The 18,409-nt window shown below is 43.8% G+C and overlaps 2 protein-coding genes across 7 annotated transcripts in view; both read right to left on the bottom strand.

Annotated features, from left to right (window-relative positions):
- The window catches only part of ANKLE1 (ankyrin repeat and LEM domain containing 1), a 204,319-nt gene that overhangs the window by 137,976 nt on the left and 47,934 nt on the right, over positions 1 to 18,409 (bottom strand). For 5 of the 6 annotated variants that reach the window (XR_011020485.1, XM_068233769.1, XM_068233770.1 and 2 more), the window contains exon 3: positions 14,476 to 14,581. The exons of the other annotated variant lie outside the window; for it this stretch is intronic. Coding sequence is in view for 4 of the 5 variants with exons in the window: in XM_068233769.1 (XP_068089870.1) it covers positions 14,476 to 14,581 (106 nt within the window). In the remaining variant the exon portion in view is untranslated. The remainder of the gene's footprint in view (positions 1 to 14,475; positions 14,582 to 18,409) is intronic. 6 annotated transcript variants of the gene reach the window in all.
- Positions 5,773 to 8,181, bottom strand: LOC137561676 (lamina-associated polypeptide 2, isoforms alpha/zeta-like). Its single transcript, XM_068273007.1, has 2 exons — positions 7,958 to 8,181; positions 5,773 to 7,125 (listed from the first exon to the last, which is right to left on the bottom strand). The coding sequence occupies exon 2, from the start codon at positions 6,973 to 6,975 to the stop codon at positions 5,773 to 5,775; it is 1,203 nt and encodes a 400-aa protein (XP_068129108.1). The 5' UTR covers positions 6,976 to 7,125; positions 7,958 to 8,181.

The raw sequence follows: 18,409 nt of genomic DNA, 5'->3' as shown, positions 1-18,409 counted from the left end.
CATCCAAAGCTTCAGTTTTAGTTAAAGGGAGCCTGGGTTGAGAGGGATATGGAGGTTGACCTGTTTATTTCCTTTTTAAATAATATACATTTCCTGGCTGTCCTGCTGATTCTCTGCCTCTATCACTTTAAGCCATAGACCCTGAACAAGCATGCAGATGAGAGGTTTTTGAGATATCTGACAAGATTAGCTGCATGCTTGTTACAGGTGTGCGATTCAGATTCTACTAACCATAAAGATCAGCAGGAGTCGCAGGCAACTGGTGTCGTTTAAAAGGAAATAAATAGGACAGCTCCCATAGGTCTCACCGCTCGGGTTCCTTTTAAGTTTGCCTTAAAGTTGCTCAATAAACCAAAATTTTGTAACTCGGCAAGAATATGAGGAAAAGATACTATTGGTTGGCAGACGTATACTAATAAATAGAGTATAAAGCAACTTTGTGAGTAACCTCACCGATTTTCACACAATGAATAGCATAATTTTGATGTATAGCATTGGCCAGATGTTCCACAACCAACACATAGTAGAGGGTATAAAAGGCATCCCTGACGGGTTCCATTTTGCATAGGGAAGGGGTCAGATAGGGTGCCATTAATCCTGATGCTGGCTGAATGGGAGGTGTAGGGGGTCAGCCAAACTATAAGCGATTTTCTGAGCACATTGTGATTGATTAGCGCTTATTGAGAGCCTTTTAAAAATCGTTCCCTCTCACTTATAGTAAAATCGCGGTAAAACTTGCGTAAAAATCGTGGCAAATGCGTACGCGAAAAATCGCTGTGATTTTTTACTGCGATTTTAATGAGAGTGATTGGGAGTGATTTTTAAAAAGCGCCAATCACAATCGCTCAGAAAAGCGCTTATAGTGTATTTTGTTAGTTAATGGATGCATCACCCAGACCAATTTGAGACACATTGGCCTGGAGAAATCTCCAGCCCACTCTGTCAAATGCCTTTTCGGCATCAACACTTATGAGGCAGGTGGGTATAGCACCAGGGCCAGATTTGTACACTTTACCACCCAAGGCCACTGTCAGCAACAGCCCCCCCTCCAGTATAGGTAACCAGGACAGCTGACTCTTCCCCTCCCTCCAGTATAGGTAGCCCATTAACACTTCCCTCTAGTGTAAGTAGCCAGATAACCTTTCCCCCTTTTTCCATTTTAGATGGTGACTCCTGATGACTCCCCTTCCCTCCAGTATAGGTAGCCTGATGACCAGCCCCCCCCCCCCCCCCCCCATAGGATAAGAAGCTAGATGACCATACCCTCCTTTCATACAAATGGCCTTATGACCCCCCTCCCTCCATATACAGTAGATAGCCAAGTGACCCTCCCCTCCCAGTATAACCTGCTGCTCACCCCCCACCCTTGATCCTGTGGTGCCCTAGGCCATGGCCCATGTGGCATTGTCTTAAATCCGGCCCTGTATAGCACGGATTGTACATGTGCAATAAGATTTAAGGTCCTGTTGGTATTAATTTTGGCCTCACGACTAGGGACAAAGCCCAATTGGTCCCCTGAAATAAGTTTGGGTAGAAGATGTTGCAAACAGTTGGCTAGAATTTTGGAATATTACTTCAGGTTTACATTGATAAGGGTAATTAGGAGGTAGCTGGCGCAGGATCTTTGTCCTGTTTGTGGACTACAGAGATATGGGCTTGTTTTGGAAAAGGGGCGGAGGAGGAGGAAATGGAGTTACATGAATTTAGGAACAGGGCAGCCAGCTGGTCTCGAAATTTTGTTATAGAATCTAATTTAATAGAATAGGGTCAATATCCATTGCAGGAGACAAGCCCAGGATTGTAATAGGTAATATAGTCTAGAATAAACTTTATTGGAGTGTGAAAATTAAGTGCAGTCCTTAGTGTGAGGGTTTAGGAATCTCCAAATATCAAGTAGACCAAACTGTGCCAATTTTTTTTTTTTTAAAAACAATAGAGAGCACTTGCCTGGAGCGGTATCTAGCTTGGGATTAACAGGAAAATTGAGGTCACCACCTAAGATTAAGGTACCGGCTGTAAACAGAGATATACGATTAAGAAGTGGTATAAGAAAGGCAATCCAATTTAAGTTAAGGAAGTAAACATTTTCTAAAGTGTGTACATATTACCATAAAGAGAGACTTTGAACAAAATATTTCTACCATCAAGGTCAGTTTGTTGGTCTAGAATAGTGAATGGAAGTGATTTATGGAAAGCAATAGATACGTCTTTAGATTTAGCATCCGGGTTGGTGATATGGATCCAGGTTGTATTGTTACCTCTCTGTGAATCTGGAATTGAGGAGGTCTTATAGTGCATTTCTTGTAGAAATATGATCTGGGAATGGGATTTATATAGATAATAAAGTATTTTGGAGAGTTTATTGGGTGAGTTTAGGCCTTAAAAACCTGAACTGAAAATTAAAAGTCAAAATAAGCATACACAAGTCATACTTCCCTTCCATGTAGTCTACTCCTCAGTGTCTTTCTCCTGTCCTGCGTCCTGTTTGTTCACTGTGATCAAGGGAATTTTCCGTCCTCCATTTTGAAAACCAGGATTACGACCTGGTAATTCTATTTTTGACAACCCTCCAGGACAGTGACATTGAGATTTGTGCTCCGCCCCCCAGAAACAGGAAACACCCAGCGTGAGCTCTATAAATCTGTTCCCAGGTATCCACACCTCAGTTGTGCACAAGACCTGAACCTAGTCATACTGGATACCCTAATACTTCTTACCCACATCAAAATACATGATGCTTAACGGGTGGGAACTAAGGACTGTCCTGGAGGGTTGTCAAAAATAGAATTACCAGGTCGTAACCCTGGTTTTTTCGTCCAACCCTCCAGGACAGTGACATTGAGATGATAAACAAGGACTCACCCACCTTAGGGCGGGACCACAGCCTGTAGAACTTTCCTCCCGAAGGACTGTTCTCCTGCTGTCATCAGATCTAGACGGTAATGTCTGACGAACGTGTTGACACTCCTCCATGTTGCTGCCCGGCAGATCTCCGATGCCGATGCCCCAGCTCTATAGGCCCAGGAGGTTGCAATAGCTCTAGTAGAGTGTGCTGTGATCTCTTTAGGTGACTCCAACTGCCTCAATTTGTAAACTTCCTCAATACAAACCTTGAGCCATCTTGCTATCGAAGCTTTTGTCATTTTTTTCTCCCACTTCATTTCCAGTGAAATTGACAAATAACCTCTCTGTTTTCCTGAGTTGCTTCACTCTTTTTAAGTATATTAGTAAGCACCTCCTTACATCCAGCTTGTGCCACTGCTTCTCTTTTGGATGAACTGCTTTATTGCAGAAGGTAGGCAATATTATCTCTTGCCCCCTATTAGACACTGATGATACTTTTGGTAAAAAATCAGTTACCGTCTTCAATATCACTCGGTCTTCAAATATAGAACAGAATTGTTCATCACTGCTTAGTGCCTCTAATTCGCTTACTCTTTTTGCAGAGGTAATCGCTACTAAGAATATGGTTTTAATTGTAAGATTCCTTAACGAAATTTCTTCTAGAGGTTCGAATGGCTCTTCCATAAGTACATTGAGAACTAAAGATAGGTCCCACCTAGGACATGATTTCTTAACTATTGGCCTTGATCTTTCTACTGATTTCATAAATCTGATCACCAGGGGATCTAAGGCTAATTTCTTATCAACGAAAACAGAAATTGCTGCTACTTGTACCTTAATTGTACTTAAGGCCAAACCCCTCTCAATTCCATCTTGCAGGAACTCAAGAATTGTCAGTAATTTATTGTCTTTAACTTTATTTCTCTTTTTCCAGTCTAAAAAAGTCTTCCAATACTTAGAATAGATCGATCTGGTTACTTTTTTTCTGCTATTCAGAACCGTCTTGATCACTCTGTCTGACAGGCCCTTGGACTTCAGAACATCCCTTTCAGAAACCACGCTTTTAGATGCAGATTTGGAACATGTACCCATCTGTGTTCCTCTTGATCTAAAAGTAATTTCTCCTGAGGGAGGAGTAAAGGATCTTTTTTCAGCATTTTTAGTAACAACGGGTACCATGATCGTTTTGGCCAATCTGGTGCTATTAATATCAGAGTCATTCTGGACAGTTTCAACTTCTGTAATACAAGAGGAATCAAGGGGATTGGTGGAAAGGCATATGCTTTGCTGAAGATCCAATCTTGGGCCAACGCATCTATTGCACATGTTCCCTTCGGATCTAGAGAGAAAAACCTTCTGCACTGAGAGTTCGTCTGATTGGCAAAAAGGTCTATTTCGGGCCACCCCCATCTGGCCGTTATCATTCTGAATACTTCCGGGTTGAGCCTCAGCTCGGAATTTGACAGTCTTTGTCTGCTTAGAAGGTCGGCCATTCGATTTAATGTCCCTTTCAGATGGACTGCTGTTAACGATAGCAGATTCAGCTCTGCCCAATCTAAGATCTTCAGTGACACTTCTAGGAGTTTTCTGGACCTTGTCCCTCCTTGTTTGTTCAGATAGGCTACTACTGTTATGTTGTCTGAACGAACCTGAAGATGATGCCCCTTTAGACACTCTGATGCTTGTAATAGGGCCATATGAACTGCCTTCATTTCTCTGAAGTTGGATGACTCTCCCCTTACTGGGTCTGTCCATGACCCTTGCAGGTATAGTCCGTCCACATGGGCTCCCCAACCCATCAAACTTGCGTCTGTTGTTATAATCTTTGTTGGAGGAGACCGCCATAGTCTTCCTAACTGAAGATTTTTTATATCCATCCACCAAGGCAGTGATTCCTTTACCCAGGTTGGTATTGATAACACGCTTTCTAAATCGCCCTGATTTCTGTTCCAGTTTTCCAGTAGCCAGTTCTGGAGAACTCTTACGTGAGCCATTGCCCAATCTACTGCTGGTGCTGTTGAGGTTAGAAGACCTACTATACTCATGCACTGCCGTACTGAGATGGCGTCTGCCTCTAGAAGGCTGACTATTGTCGACTGCACTTTTGTCACCTTGTCCTCTGGCAAGAACAGTCTTTGAAGGGGTGAATTTATTATGAACCCCAAAAATTTGATCACCTGGGATGGATCCAGATGTGACTTTTGGTAATTTACTAACCAACCCAGGGTTTCTAACTGACCTAACACCCTCTTCAGATCTCTTTGAAGCAGTACCGCATTGTCTGCTAGAACTAATAGGTCGTCCAGATAAGGGATTATTATAATGTTCTGGAGATGAAGATTTCCTACCACCTCTGCCATTACTTTCGTAAACACTCTTGGTGCTGAAGATATTCCGAAAGGAAGGCACGAGAATTGATAATGCAGCACTCCACCGTCTCCTTGTACACTGAATCTTAGGTACTTTTGAGACTCCCTTCTGATTGGGATGTGCCAATAAGCGTCTGTCAGATCTATGTTCACCATAAACACGTCTGCATTCAGTAAGTTCCTCATCGTATACACAGTTTCCATTCTGAACTTTTCGTATACAATAAAGGGGTTTAGTGGTTTTAAGTTCAGAATCATTCTGAATTTTCCGGTTGGCTTTTTGATCAGAAAAATTCGAGAATAGAACCCTCGGTTTCTTTCCTGAGGTGGTACCTCTTTTATGACATTTCTGTCCATCATGTCTCTTAGTAATTCCTGTAATGCCATCCTGGCTTCTCTGTCTTTCGGCATTAAAGTCTTTACAAATCTCACCGGGGGCTTTTTTATGAATCTTATCTTGTACCCGTCTTTTACTAGGTCTAAAATGAATTGATTCGAGGTTATCTTTCTCCACTCTGGATAAAAGCGAGATAACCTGCCCCCTACTTTCAGCCTGGCATCACTGGTGCTTGCTTTGGGGCTCCGCTGGCTTATGCAGCGGAGTCCTCCTAGGCCCTTCCTTATTAATTGGCCAAGTCCTTCTTTTTTGGACCCCTTTATCTCTCGCCTGGTTATTGCGGCGAAAAAAGGGCCTATTCGGCTTGAATTTCTTTTTCTTCGGAAATGATAATTTCCTGCTTGCCGTCTTCTCCAAGACTTCTTGGAGCTGAGGGCCAAATAACAGATCCCCCGTAAAGGGTAGATTACATGCCTTAGACTTGGACGATTGGCTACCGTCCCATGTCTTGAGCCACAGATTTCTGCGGGCATTATTAACTAGTGCTGTTGTCTTTGCTGTAACTCTTAGTGACTCTGTTGAAGCATCAGTAACATAATTATTAGATTTCTTAACAACACTCAGAGCTTCTAAAATGTCCTTTTTAGGAGCATCAGTTTTGACTAATTCTTCCACCCTCTCTATCCATAATAAAGTGGTCCTAGAGACACAGGTGGTGGCTGCAGCAGGCTTAAAGTTAGTTACTGCTGCTGTATAAGCTTTTTTAAGTGACAAATCAATTTTCTTGTCTGCTGGGTCTTTAAGGAAACCCAAATCCTCAAAAGCAAGTTCATTCTCCCTATTCATTAGACTGAACGCTGCGTCTAACTTGGGACAACCTTCCCATAGTTTTGCATCTTCTTCTGAAAAGGGGAATCGCTTTCTAAACCCTCTGGAAATAAAAAGTTTTTTCTCTGGGTATTTCCATTGCGTATTAATTAGGTTTTTTGTTGAGGGATGTACAGGAAAATTTAAATGTGGTGTGGGATCCATACCAGAATATAATTTATCATGTATGGACACAGGAGCGGGAGTGGTCTGATTAATATTCAAGGTAGTGTGAATAGCCCGCACTAATTCATCAGTCTCTTCCACCGGAAATCTGAATCTTGAAAACATAAGTTTCTCATCCGTATCACTTTGATCTGACATATCATCCTGTGATAAATCCCTGTTAACCTGTCCTCCAGGAAGAACATCCTGTATTTCCTCTTCTTCTTCATCTGAAGAAATTAAACGTCTTGTAGTTTTTACAAGAGCTTTTCTTGGCTTAGGATTCTCCTTGGGAATAACTGCCACAGGAGGTACCACAGGAGCTGACCCTGTAGGCAGATTTTCCCTGAATGCTCTAAATGTCTCTACCATTTCATGCCTCATGGTAGTCATAAACTCTTAGCAGGAGGCAGTATTCTCTTCATTAATTAACTTTGTAATACATCCTTGGCAAGATGCTTTTGTCCAGCTAGTTGGCAAAACAACCTTACAGACAAGGCAACTCCTGGACCTGTTAGAGCTATCGGATAAGTCCGAAGTCTCCTGAAAAACATATGAAGAGAATAATACCATGAGATTAATTACTATAATTCATTAAAGCCTGTAATTAATCACATAAATCCTCTCCTGAACAGATGTGATGTTTATTCATATATACTCTGTGTATATAGTGAGCTGTTTACCAAAAAAAGGAATATCATTATCTGTAAAATAAGCTTAAGTACAGCAATCAGACAGATAATTTAGGATGCATATCAACTCAAGTGTAGCTCATCTAGACAGAATGTAGATGCATACAGCTGCTAAAATGTATTGCAGGAGAGAGAGTTTTTAAATTAATATATTTGGTGATACTGCACCAATAAATCCCTCCTGCAAACTTAGAAGGAAAACATTCAACATTATATGCAGCTGACCCAGTAACCAGCTCACTCCCCACAATGAATGCACCATGTAGTTAACATTCATTCAGGTAGCTATGCAACAATTACTTATGCAAAACACATTGAGCGGCACAAAAACCAATCAGTCACATGTGAACAAATGCTTTTCTGAACTATCAGGACTTTTACAATACTTAAACTGGTAACAAACATCTTGCTCCATTTAAGTAATCAAATCACCAAGTAGTCTAACATGCTTTTTCTGATCTATTAATTAAACTTAAGATCAGTGCAGTTATCCATGTTTAACTGGTTTTAAACAACAATGTGCCACCACAAAAAGACAGCTTCAGCAAATATCCTTGATCTAGCCACTGTCATTCATATGCTGACTAAATACATCTGAGCAGCATAATCAAACCTCAGACCAGTGCGGCGACCAGTCAGACCGTGATCAAACGCGGCTCCCCACAAGATCTCCGCCGGCTTACCTGATCCTGAAGTTTTCGTGCGTCCATCCTCGGCAAAGGCCAAACGCTAAGTGCCACAAGGAACGCACACAACGCTGTTTTGCAGCCGCGCAAAATGCGGAAGTGAAGTCACTCGTCGGCGGAAGTACCGCTAGACTGGGGGCAAAGCCATCCTTCCTCCGTGCAGAGCCGATATTCCCCCACCGCTGCGTCCAGGACCTCCGTCAGGGCTGCTCCGCGTTGTCCTCCCTTTAGCACGCACAGCCGCTCAGGTGGCTGCTAGAGGGGAAAAACCTGTTTAAGTAGGTAAGGAGCTTTCTGCTGCAACAATATTCCAACCCTCCAGGGTAGTGAAGCAGGCTCCCTCAGGGAACTATTACCAGCCTCAGCACTCCCAGGCTGCTGACCAGCTAGCTCCCTTTACAGAGCTCATGTTCCCAGGGAAGGAAACACACAACTGAGGTGTGGATACCTGGGAACAGATTTATAGAGCTCACGCTGGGTGTTTCCTGTTTCTGGGGGGCGGAGCCCAAATCTCAATGTCACTGTCCTGGAGGGTTGGACGAAAAAATGGCCATTACCCATAAAAGCTTTCTGGTCAGTACACAGTTAAACTGTAACATCGCCCACTTGAGCCATAGGGAAACATGGACATTACCTGGTACATCAGTTTTCCTCTAAGCTATAACTGACAGCAACTGATATTTTACTGACAGCAACTGATATATTTCAGATCTGACAAAATATTGTCAGAACTGGAAGGGATTATTGTCAGAAGAAAATGGTGAGCTTCTGAGAGGAACTGATGGCAAGGTAACTATGCAATGTTCATTTAAAGTTACCTCATGTGTTTATTTTAAATATTTTTACTCAGTACAGGTTCTCTTTAAACGTTATATGAGCATATTTTGGGTTTAATGATGGAGCCATAAAGACGAGCGTGGATAGCATAGGATAGAAAATGAAGTTGGCCTGATCTGGTTAAGGAGGAAGGTGGGGGGAGTAACAGATAAGGTATTATCAGGATAACCTGAGTGCCCAGATATATGTATTACCAGGCTAACAGATATAGTGGAGAAGCAGTGGTGTGCCTAGACATCACCTGGGCAACAAAGCGACCCCGTGGTGATATTGAGATACGAACATTAAAACAGATTTAAACTGTGAAAACTAGAGCATAAACATAAAACCGCGCATTGGTGATTGTTTCAATGAGAGCACAAATGTGAAAGAAATACTTGTGTAGAAATCTCAGGTCAAAACATAGCGTTGTCATTATTTAGCTACCTATCTGAGATAGGTAATCAGAAAATACAGATTAGAGCTGTTTCAACATGTGAGTGATCTCTAGATCATGCAAGGCGGATGACACTTAAAGGATACCCGAAGTGACATGTGACATGATGAGATAGACATGTGTATGTACAGTGCCTAGCACATAAATAACTATGCTGTGTTCCTTTTTTCCTTTCTCTGCCTGAAAGAGTTAAATATCAGGTATGTAAGTGGCTGACTCAGTCCTGACTCAGACAGGAAGTGACTACAGTGTGACCCTCACTGATAAGAAATTCCCCTTTTTATCTCTTTCTTGCTATCAGAAGCCATTTTCTTATAGGAAAGTGTTTTATAGTTGGAATTTCTTATCAGTGAGGGTCACACTGTAGTCACTTCCTGTCTGAGTCAACCACTTACATACCTGATATTTAACGCTTTCAGGCAGAGAAAAAAAAAAAAAAAAAAAGAGCACAGCATAGTTATTTGTGTGCTAGGCACTGTACATACCCATGTCTATCTCATGTCACATGCACTTCGGGTATCCTTTAATGGAAAAAAATTGAGGGCTCATGAGGCTTGTGAGGCTTTGTTTTTCTTTTTCTGCTCGTGAGACTTTACAGGTTGCTATTGCTCTCTCCTAGGGGGTAAACCTGGGAGGGTGGGATTAGAGAGTCAGTCAGGCAAAGCGATATGAGGAAGGCCCAATGCGCCAAGAAAGTTAGGAAGATCTCCAAGCTTTATAAAGATAGTGGATTTTCCGTTCTGTATGACAATAAGTTGAAAAGGGAAATCCCATCTATATTTAATGTCACGTTCTTTCAAAGCAACAAGAACGGGTTTCAGTGCATGGCGGAAACGGAGTGTCTGCCTGGATAAGTCAGAGAGAAGTCGTATGTTAGCCTCATTGAACAGGATAGTGTCCTGTGTTCTAGCAGCAGCCATGATGTCTTCTTTGACTTTAAAAAAAAGTGTACCCGCACAATGTCACGTAGTCTGGAAGGGTCTGGATTCTTAGGGCCTAACACTATGAGCCCTGTCTAATTCTTTGTTTAAGAGTCGCTGGAAGATCTTTTGAGCTGCGGTTTCAACATCTATCACCTCTACAGTTTTGGGAACACCCCGTATTAGATTAGGTTGTTGCGTCTATTACGATTTTTGATAACGTGGAGGTGGAAGAGAACATCTTGTTGATTGGCTTGTGATATAATGACTTCCTGGTGCGTGTCTAGTCTGGTGTTAATCTGATCCAGAGCTGTTTCAATATCTGATGCACGGTGGCCAATGTGAGAAATCTCTCTGTGGCCCATATGCAATTATTTTTTTCATCTGAGTTATCTCCTAGGAGATAATTTTCCTCTTCTCTAAACTAAATTTTCTGAATTTTACAATTCAAAAAGTACCCAAAAGTTGGTGAAAAAGTACTATCATCTTTATTTTGAGTATTTTCTTGCTTGCTGGTGGTTTAAAATAAATTTTAATGACAAGTTGTGAAAATATCACCTAGGAGAAAATTCAGGTGAAAAAGTGAATTGCATATGGCCCTGTCTCTCAAGCTGATAGGCGTTTTCAATTCTAGAGGTACAGCGATCCAGGTCTTTTAAAGGACAACTGAAGCAAGAGAGATATGGCGGCTGCCATATTTATTTCCTTATAAGCAATACCAGTTGCATGGCTGTCCTGCTGATCCTCTGCCTCTAATACTTTTAGCCATAGACCCTGAACAGGCATGCAGCAGATCAGGCGTTTGACATTATGGTCAGATCTGACAATAGCTGCATGCTTGTTTTTGGTGTGGTTTAGACACCACTGCAGGTAAATAGATCAGCAGGGCTGCCAGGCAACTGGTATTGCTTAAAAGGAAATAAATATGGTAGTCACCATATACCTCTCACTCCAGTTGTGAAGATCTGATGTATTCTTCAACATACTGGAATCTCTACAACAGGGACGAGAAACCTTTTTGGCTGAGAGAGCCATAAACGCCACATATTTTAAAATGTAATTCTGTGAGTGCCATACAGTATGTTTCAAACTGCGACAGTGCGCATGCGCAGCAGAGGGCTCATGTCCCTGTTGCCATGGTGATGTGTACACAGTTGATCCTACGGGCAGCGGAAGTGTCAGACACGGCTTCAGCTTCTCTTAGGTTTCAGCAACATCAGCAATTTCCCCAAGAGCCAGACAGGAGAAATACAGAGTAACAACTTGTACAATTAGCTAGCTGACTTTCACTTTGTAGGACGAGATCCCCGCACTTTGGCCCAATAGGCTGCCTGTCAAGTGACAGGCAGCCTATTGGGCCAATCAAAGTCTCGTCCTACAAAGTCACTGGACCTGACAGGGTCCAGAGTGGGACAGTTGAAGCAGCTGTTCGTTTTGGGGGGAGCGTAGTAAGTTAGAAGTGCATGCTACAGCAGTACTGTGTCTACTGCTTGAGCAGTGCAGCTTAGTGAATCAATCCCTACTGATTTGTCTGTGAGCCAGATGTAGCCATCAAAAGAGCCACATCTGGCTCCCAAGCCATAGGCTCCCTACCCCTGCTCTACAATCTGGCTTTAAGAAACACCACAGCTGTGAAACAGCCCTCATCCAAGTCTGCAACATCTGCTCATGGCAAGGGACAGAGGGGAATGCTCCATCTTTAGATTAGTCCTGTTGAATCTCTCAGCAACTTTTGATATAGTTGACCATGGAATTTTGCTCAACAGACTATATGAGGTCTGTGGCATCAATGGCTCAGTCCTCCAGTGGATTAGATCGTTCTTGACTGACAAAACACGGAGAGTATCCCTAGGACCTGTCATGTCCAACCCTGTACCTCTAAAATTTGGAGGGCCACAAGGATCAACCCTATTCCCTCTGCTGTTTACAATCTACATGTTGCCACTTGGTACAATTATCCAACAACATGGCCTGACGTACCACTGCTATGCCGATGATACACAGCTATACCTGTCCTTTAAACCTGGTGGAACAGACCCCGCTCCAAAAATAAATTCTTGCTTAGCCGAGCTACAGGCATGGATGAATGACAACTGGTTAAAACTGAATGCGGACAAAACTGATGTCCTTGTTGTCCAAAGCCAGAGCTTGGCACCACAACAGCTCTATCCTAAATCAACACCAATCAGGATTGGGAATTCTCACAAACAGCGGCGATCCGCAACGATTGACATCAGTAGAGGCAGAGCTACAGCAGAAAGCTCTGCATCTCGCCGCCCCTCTCAGTCAACCTTCATAGGAGAGAGGTGGAGATCCGCACGACGATTGACGTCAGGAGAGGCAGAGCTACAGCTCAAAGCTCTGCCTCTCAGGGCAGCACAATCCCCGACCAAGATGGTCGTGGATATTTGCCCTGGGATTTGGGGGTCTAAACCCCTCGTTTTGCCACGGGGATGCGGCGGTTTACCTCTACTGAGACTTCTGAACCGAAATACAAGGTAAAAATAGCATATTTTGTTCGCTTCAGAGTCTCTTTAAGGCAATCTGTCAACCAGCTGAAGCTCAGCAGAAGATGAGTGTAGCAACAGGACAACACCACAAAGCACAGTAGTAAATCAACAACAGAATGGCTTAAACAGAAGAAAACAGTATGCCTTCTGAAGTGGCCCAGTCAGAGTTCTGAACTCAACCCGATTGAGATGCAATGGCATGACCTCAATAAAGTGATTGCCACTAGACATCCCAAGAATATTGCTGAACTGAAACAGTTCTGTAAAGAGGAAGAGTCAAAAATACTGTTGTGCACGTCTGATCTGCAACTACAGGAAACGTTTGGTTTAAGTTGTTGCTGCCAAAGGAGGTTCAAACAGTTATTAAATCCAAGGGTTCACATACCTTTTCCACCTGCACTATGAATGTTCACATGGTGTGTTCAATAAATATACACACATACATACACACACACACCATACCATCTGTTATAAGGTTGGTCTAAAGACACAGATTCTATTATCAACATTCAAATGATCGTTACATAGTTACTTGGGTTGAAAAAAGACATACATCCATCGAGTTCAACCAGAGAACAAAGTACAACACCAGCCTACTCCCTCATATATCCCTGTTGATCCAGAGGAAAGCGAAAAATCCTTACAAGGCACGGTCCAATTAGCCCCAAAAGGGAAAAATTCCTTCTCGACTCCAGATGGCAATCAGATAAAATCCCTGGATCAACATCATTGGGCATTACCTAGTAATTGTAGCCATGGAATTGTAAAGAGCCCTTTCCTAAATAAATGGCTAAAACGTTTTTCCGCCATGTGCAGATCATGTCCTCTAGTCCTTTAAGAAGGCCTAGGGACAAAAAGCTCATCCGCCAAGCTTTTATATTGCCCTCTGACGTATTTATACATGTTAATTAGATCCCCTCTAAGGCATCTTTTCTTTAGACTAAATAAACCCAGTTTATCTAACCTTTCTTGGTAAATGAGACCTTCCATCCCACATGTCAATTTTGTTGCTCGTCTCTGCACCTACTCTAAAACTGCAATATCTTTCCTGTAATGTGGTGCCCAGAACTGAATTCCATATTCCAGATGTGGCCTTACTAGAGAGTTAAACAGGGGCAATATTATGCTAGCATCTCGAGTTTTTATTTCCCTTTTAATGCATCCCAAAATTTTGTTAGCTTTAGCTGCAGTGGCTTGGCATTGAGTACGATTAATTAAATTTGTTGTCGATGAGTACTCCTAAGTCCTTCTCCAAGTTTGATGTCCCCAACTGTATTCCATTTATTTTGTATGGTGCTAGACCATTGGTACAACCAAAATGCATGACTTTACATGTTTCAACATTGAATTTCATCTGCCATTTATGTGCCCATATAGCCATCCTATCCAGATCCTGTTGCAGTATGTCCCTATCTTCCTGTGAGTTGATGATTCTGCACAATTTTGTGTCATCTGCAAAAATAGCAACATTGCTTACTACTGCATCTACATCTACTAGGTCATTAATAAATTGAAGAGCACTTGACCCAGTACAGACTCCTGTGGGACCCCACTGCTTACAGTCACCCATTTTGAGTATGATCCATTGACTTCAACTCTGCAGGTTTTCATTTAATCAGCGTTCTTATACACTAGCTGTGCCCCCCCCCCCCCCCCCCAAGTATAAATTCACTTTGGTCTGGATGTATAAATGAAAGTATTACTTGATTTTCAACCTGTTCGCTCAGACAGATTTTAGCTAAGATTTTAACATCCAATGAAAATCGCCTTTACTTTGCATAACAGTTATGCTGCAAAGTTGTAAAAGCTAACCTGATCTTGAATATTTGGGTCACCGCCTTTTTGGAGTAAAAAGATAAGAGCTTTGCAGCAACCCCAGGATGAGGCTACATGTAGTGGAGTAAGCTCTTCTATAGACCTGCAATAGAAAGAAGAAGGTTACAAGAAAAATTAGAGAAAAACAGACATTTTGTGAGCTTTATACTTCATGTGCACAGATTTTCCATTGGAATCAAATTGACAATTATAAAGAAAAGAGATCACAAGTGTGTAGGTTTGAAGGTGCAAGAGGTTAACCACTCTCAGATGTACCACATCTTCCTGCTGTTCAAGGGAATTTTGAAGCATGTCAGAGTTTTTAAGATTCTGTGAACTCAGCCTATCAGGGCAGATCTACAGGGATGCACATGGGGCAGCTGCTATGGGCGCCCTTTGTCACTCACCTGGGGGGGGATTATCCCCAGTAAGCAATTAATCGCAGGAGAGCGGCGCCGGCACTGTCTGCGTGTGTGCGGCTGCCGGCGCCCACAGCTTGCCCATTGATTCACCTGACCGGCTGACCTCTCTCTGTTCTAGGTGTTTCTCCCCCCCCCCCCCCCCCCCGCTGCCGCCAGTGTTTGTGGTCGCAGCGGGCAGGTCGCCATAGCAACGTCGGCTAGGCGACTCCCTCCACCTCCGCGTGCTCAGTCAGCTGTCCTCGTCACCATCGGCGGGCGGCGGCTCCTCCTCCTGAGCGGCTTGCTTCTGAGCGTCCTAGCGCAGCCAGTGACAGTCCTCCCCGCTGCTCTCCTCGCTCTGCTCCGGCGTCTGTGTGGTCGCCATGGTAACGTCGGCGATTCGGCTCTGCCCCCACTTGCTGCCTCGCATCCCCGGCGGCTGGCGATCCTGAGTGCCCCAAACAGTCCTCTCCACTGCGCTGCCCAGCGTGTGCTCGCCATAGTAACGGCGGCCACCGGCTGGCGCCACTTCTTGCCCGGCTGAGCTGAGCCTCTCACCCCCAGTGATTCCCCCCTCCTGATTGGCTGTTTCCGTGGCCGTGCCGCTGGGGCTGATGGGGGTGGGACTGGCCTGGGGCTGGGAGCGGAAACAGCGTGTGTGTGTGTGTGTGTGTGTGTGTGTGTGTGTGTGTGTGTAGCACTGTAGCTAGAGGTCAGGTGACGCTTACATTGCATAGACAGAGTGAGTTGACTGTCTGTGTATGAAGCAGCTAGGAGGGCAGCACTGGCAGCAGCAGAGAGAGATCACCAGAACTGGCTGCTGCAAAACATAAGTTACACATAAGGTAATAATATAATAAGTGTTCCCTCACCACTGTCCGTTGACTAAAGTTAATTTAAAGAGACACTGAAGCAAGAATAAATCTCGCTTCGGTGCTTATATTCAGCAGGGGCATGTGTGCCCCTGCTAAACCGCCGCTATCCCGCGGCTAAACAGGGGTCCCTTACCTCCCAAATCCCCTCCGTGCAGCGGGGATCTCTTCCGCATAGAGGCAGGGCTAACCGTTGCAGCCCTGTTTCACGCGCGTCTGTCAGTGCGTATCTCCGCCTTTCCCCCGCCCCTCTCAGTCTTCCTTCGCTGAGAGGGGCGGGGGAGAGGCGGCGATGCGCCGCTGATAGAAGGTGCTGAGAGGCAGGGCTGCAGCCGTTAGCCCTGCCTCAACAGCAGCAAAATAGATTTTGCAGGGGTGGGTTTGGGGGGTAAGGGACCCCCGTTTAGCCGCGGGATAGCGGCACTGAAATGAGAAACAAAAAAAACCCCTGAAGATTCTCGTGTGTTTTATGTGGTGTTATCATTGAATTAAGTCCTATGTTGTTGGAAATGGGGGGGGGGGGGCGCAATTTTAGTGCTTGCCATAGGCGCTGTTCTCCCTAGATACGCCTCTGCAGCCTATACTGCTAATCTTTGGACACTTCTATCTAGTGTGTTTTGAGTGGATAAGGCAAGTTCATCCATTCTCATATATATATATATATGTATGCTTGTTGGACTAGGCCCCTATCAGGCTATATCATAAAATGGACTTTTTAATTTTGGAAATGGAACCAGGAATGATGATAATAGGGCTCCTTCAGATGAACATTCTAGTGGGATAACATATAGATGTGAACGTATCTTTAAGATTTTTTCCCACAATGGCCTAATTTCTACATAGTTCCACCATATGTGGAGAAAACTACCCTCCTCCACCCCACATCAACATGTATTCAGTATTTGAGGGATACTTTTGTGTGGTCTTGTGTGGAAATGGAAGGAAACATTTTATGGGAGACGACAAAACATTTCTCCCTTATTTCCATTTCAAATGTCCTTCCTAGGTTAGAATACCATTCATTTAACGATTCTGATAAAGAGTAAGTCCTGGTCAATGAATGGAGCATTCTTTGTTTTAAAGTGCTTAAAAAAAACCTGTAACAGAAAGAAAAAAACAAAAACAAAAACAAAAAAAAGTGTCCCTGGGGGTACTTACTTCGGGAGATGGAAGCTTCTGGATCCGATCGAGGCTTCCATCACACGGCGGTCTCGCTGGGCCCCTCCAAAACAGCGGACATGTACATATTTACCTTCCCAGCTCCAGCGCAGCTCTCGATCAGGCGGAAATAGCCAATCCCAGTTGAGTCCACTCTACTGCGCAGGGGCAAGTTGCCTGCACAGTAGAGAGGACATGAATGGGATCAGCTTTTTCTGCCTTAGCCCAGCAGGGAGCCGCTACTGCACCTGTGCTGGCACCAGGGAAGGTAAATGTTGCATGCACGCCTGCGCCACAGCTTGACAAATTGTCGGCTGTGGCTTCTGAGGGGCCCAGTGAGAACACCATGGGACGGAGGAGGATGGAGGTAGCCTTGATAGGATCCAGGCTTCCCCCTCCCGCGGCAAGTAGCCACCAGGGGCTCTTTCTTCTGTTACAGAGTCTCTTTAAAGCCCCATCTACACGATACGATTCTTTGTGCGTTTCGATTACGATTGTATTTACGATCCGATTAAATCAGACATGTCCGATCGGGATTCGATTCGATTTGCCATTGTTTTGTGCAAACGCGCACAAAAATTTGCATTTGCAAATGAAAATTCGCATTGGTGTATGTAGACCGTTACGTGCGTTATAACACGCGCAAAACGCTAGTGTGGCCGTGATAGGAGTTATCACGGTTTAGTGAATCAAGTCCATAGTGTGATCTTCTGATGATTTTTCCCCACCGCTAGTCCCTGGATGTCAGGCTTGTTCCCCAAAGCAACCGTAAAGCACTCCATGCACAGAATATATAGAAGGGAAGACGGGGTACCCAGTCTCATAACGTGGTGTATATGGAAAGTGTCCAACAGGATCCAACTGGCACTGAGTCCAATTGGACCAATACCAATTATTAAGGGCATTTCTACACAAAATACTAAATGGATCCTATTGAACACCTTCTCTGCATCAAATGACACATCAGCATTTATTTACTCTGTGCCCTATGTATGAGGGAGATTGTCTTGAGGATTTTATCCCTCACCTCTCTCATGGGTGTAAATCCTACCTGATCATTGTTTATAAACAGAAGCATGGCTTCTCTAAGACTCTGCTATGAACTTAGAAAAGGAGTTTAATGTCCAAGTTGATGAATGATATCACACAATAGTTGCCACAAGTTTGTTGGTCTTTTCCCAGATTAAAGATCACAACTATATGGGCTTGGGTGCCTGAGGGGGTAGGAGGGTTTCATTGGAGAGTGTATTAAAAAGAGGCTGAATGATGAGGGGAAAGCTCAAGTGCCAGGGACTTATAAAACGCTTCCGTGAACCCATCTGAACCAGGGCTTTTCCCCATTTTTCAGAAGAGATATCCGCCTCCTAACTTCCCCCTCCAATATTCCCCCATTTCCTCTGATATCTGCGGGATACTAGTACCATGGATGCATGATGTTTATCTCTTAAACTGTATAGGTCTAGGTATAGGTTTCTGAAGGCCTCCATCTCGGTTAACTTG

The sequence above is a fragment of the Hyperolius riggenbachi genome, chromosome 1, assembly GCF_040937935.1.
Source record: "Hyperolius riggenbachi isolate aHypRig1 chromosome 1, aHypRig1.pri, whole genome shotgun sequence".
In the NCBI taxonomy this organism is placed as follows: domain Eukaryota; kingdom Metazoa; phylum Chordata; class Amphibia; order Anura; family Hyperoliidae; genus Hyperolius; species Hyperolius riggenbachi.
This window is presented reverse-complemented; position numbering and strand designations above follow the sequence as displayed.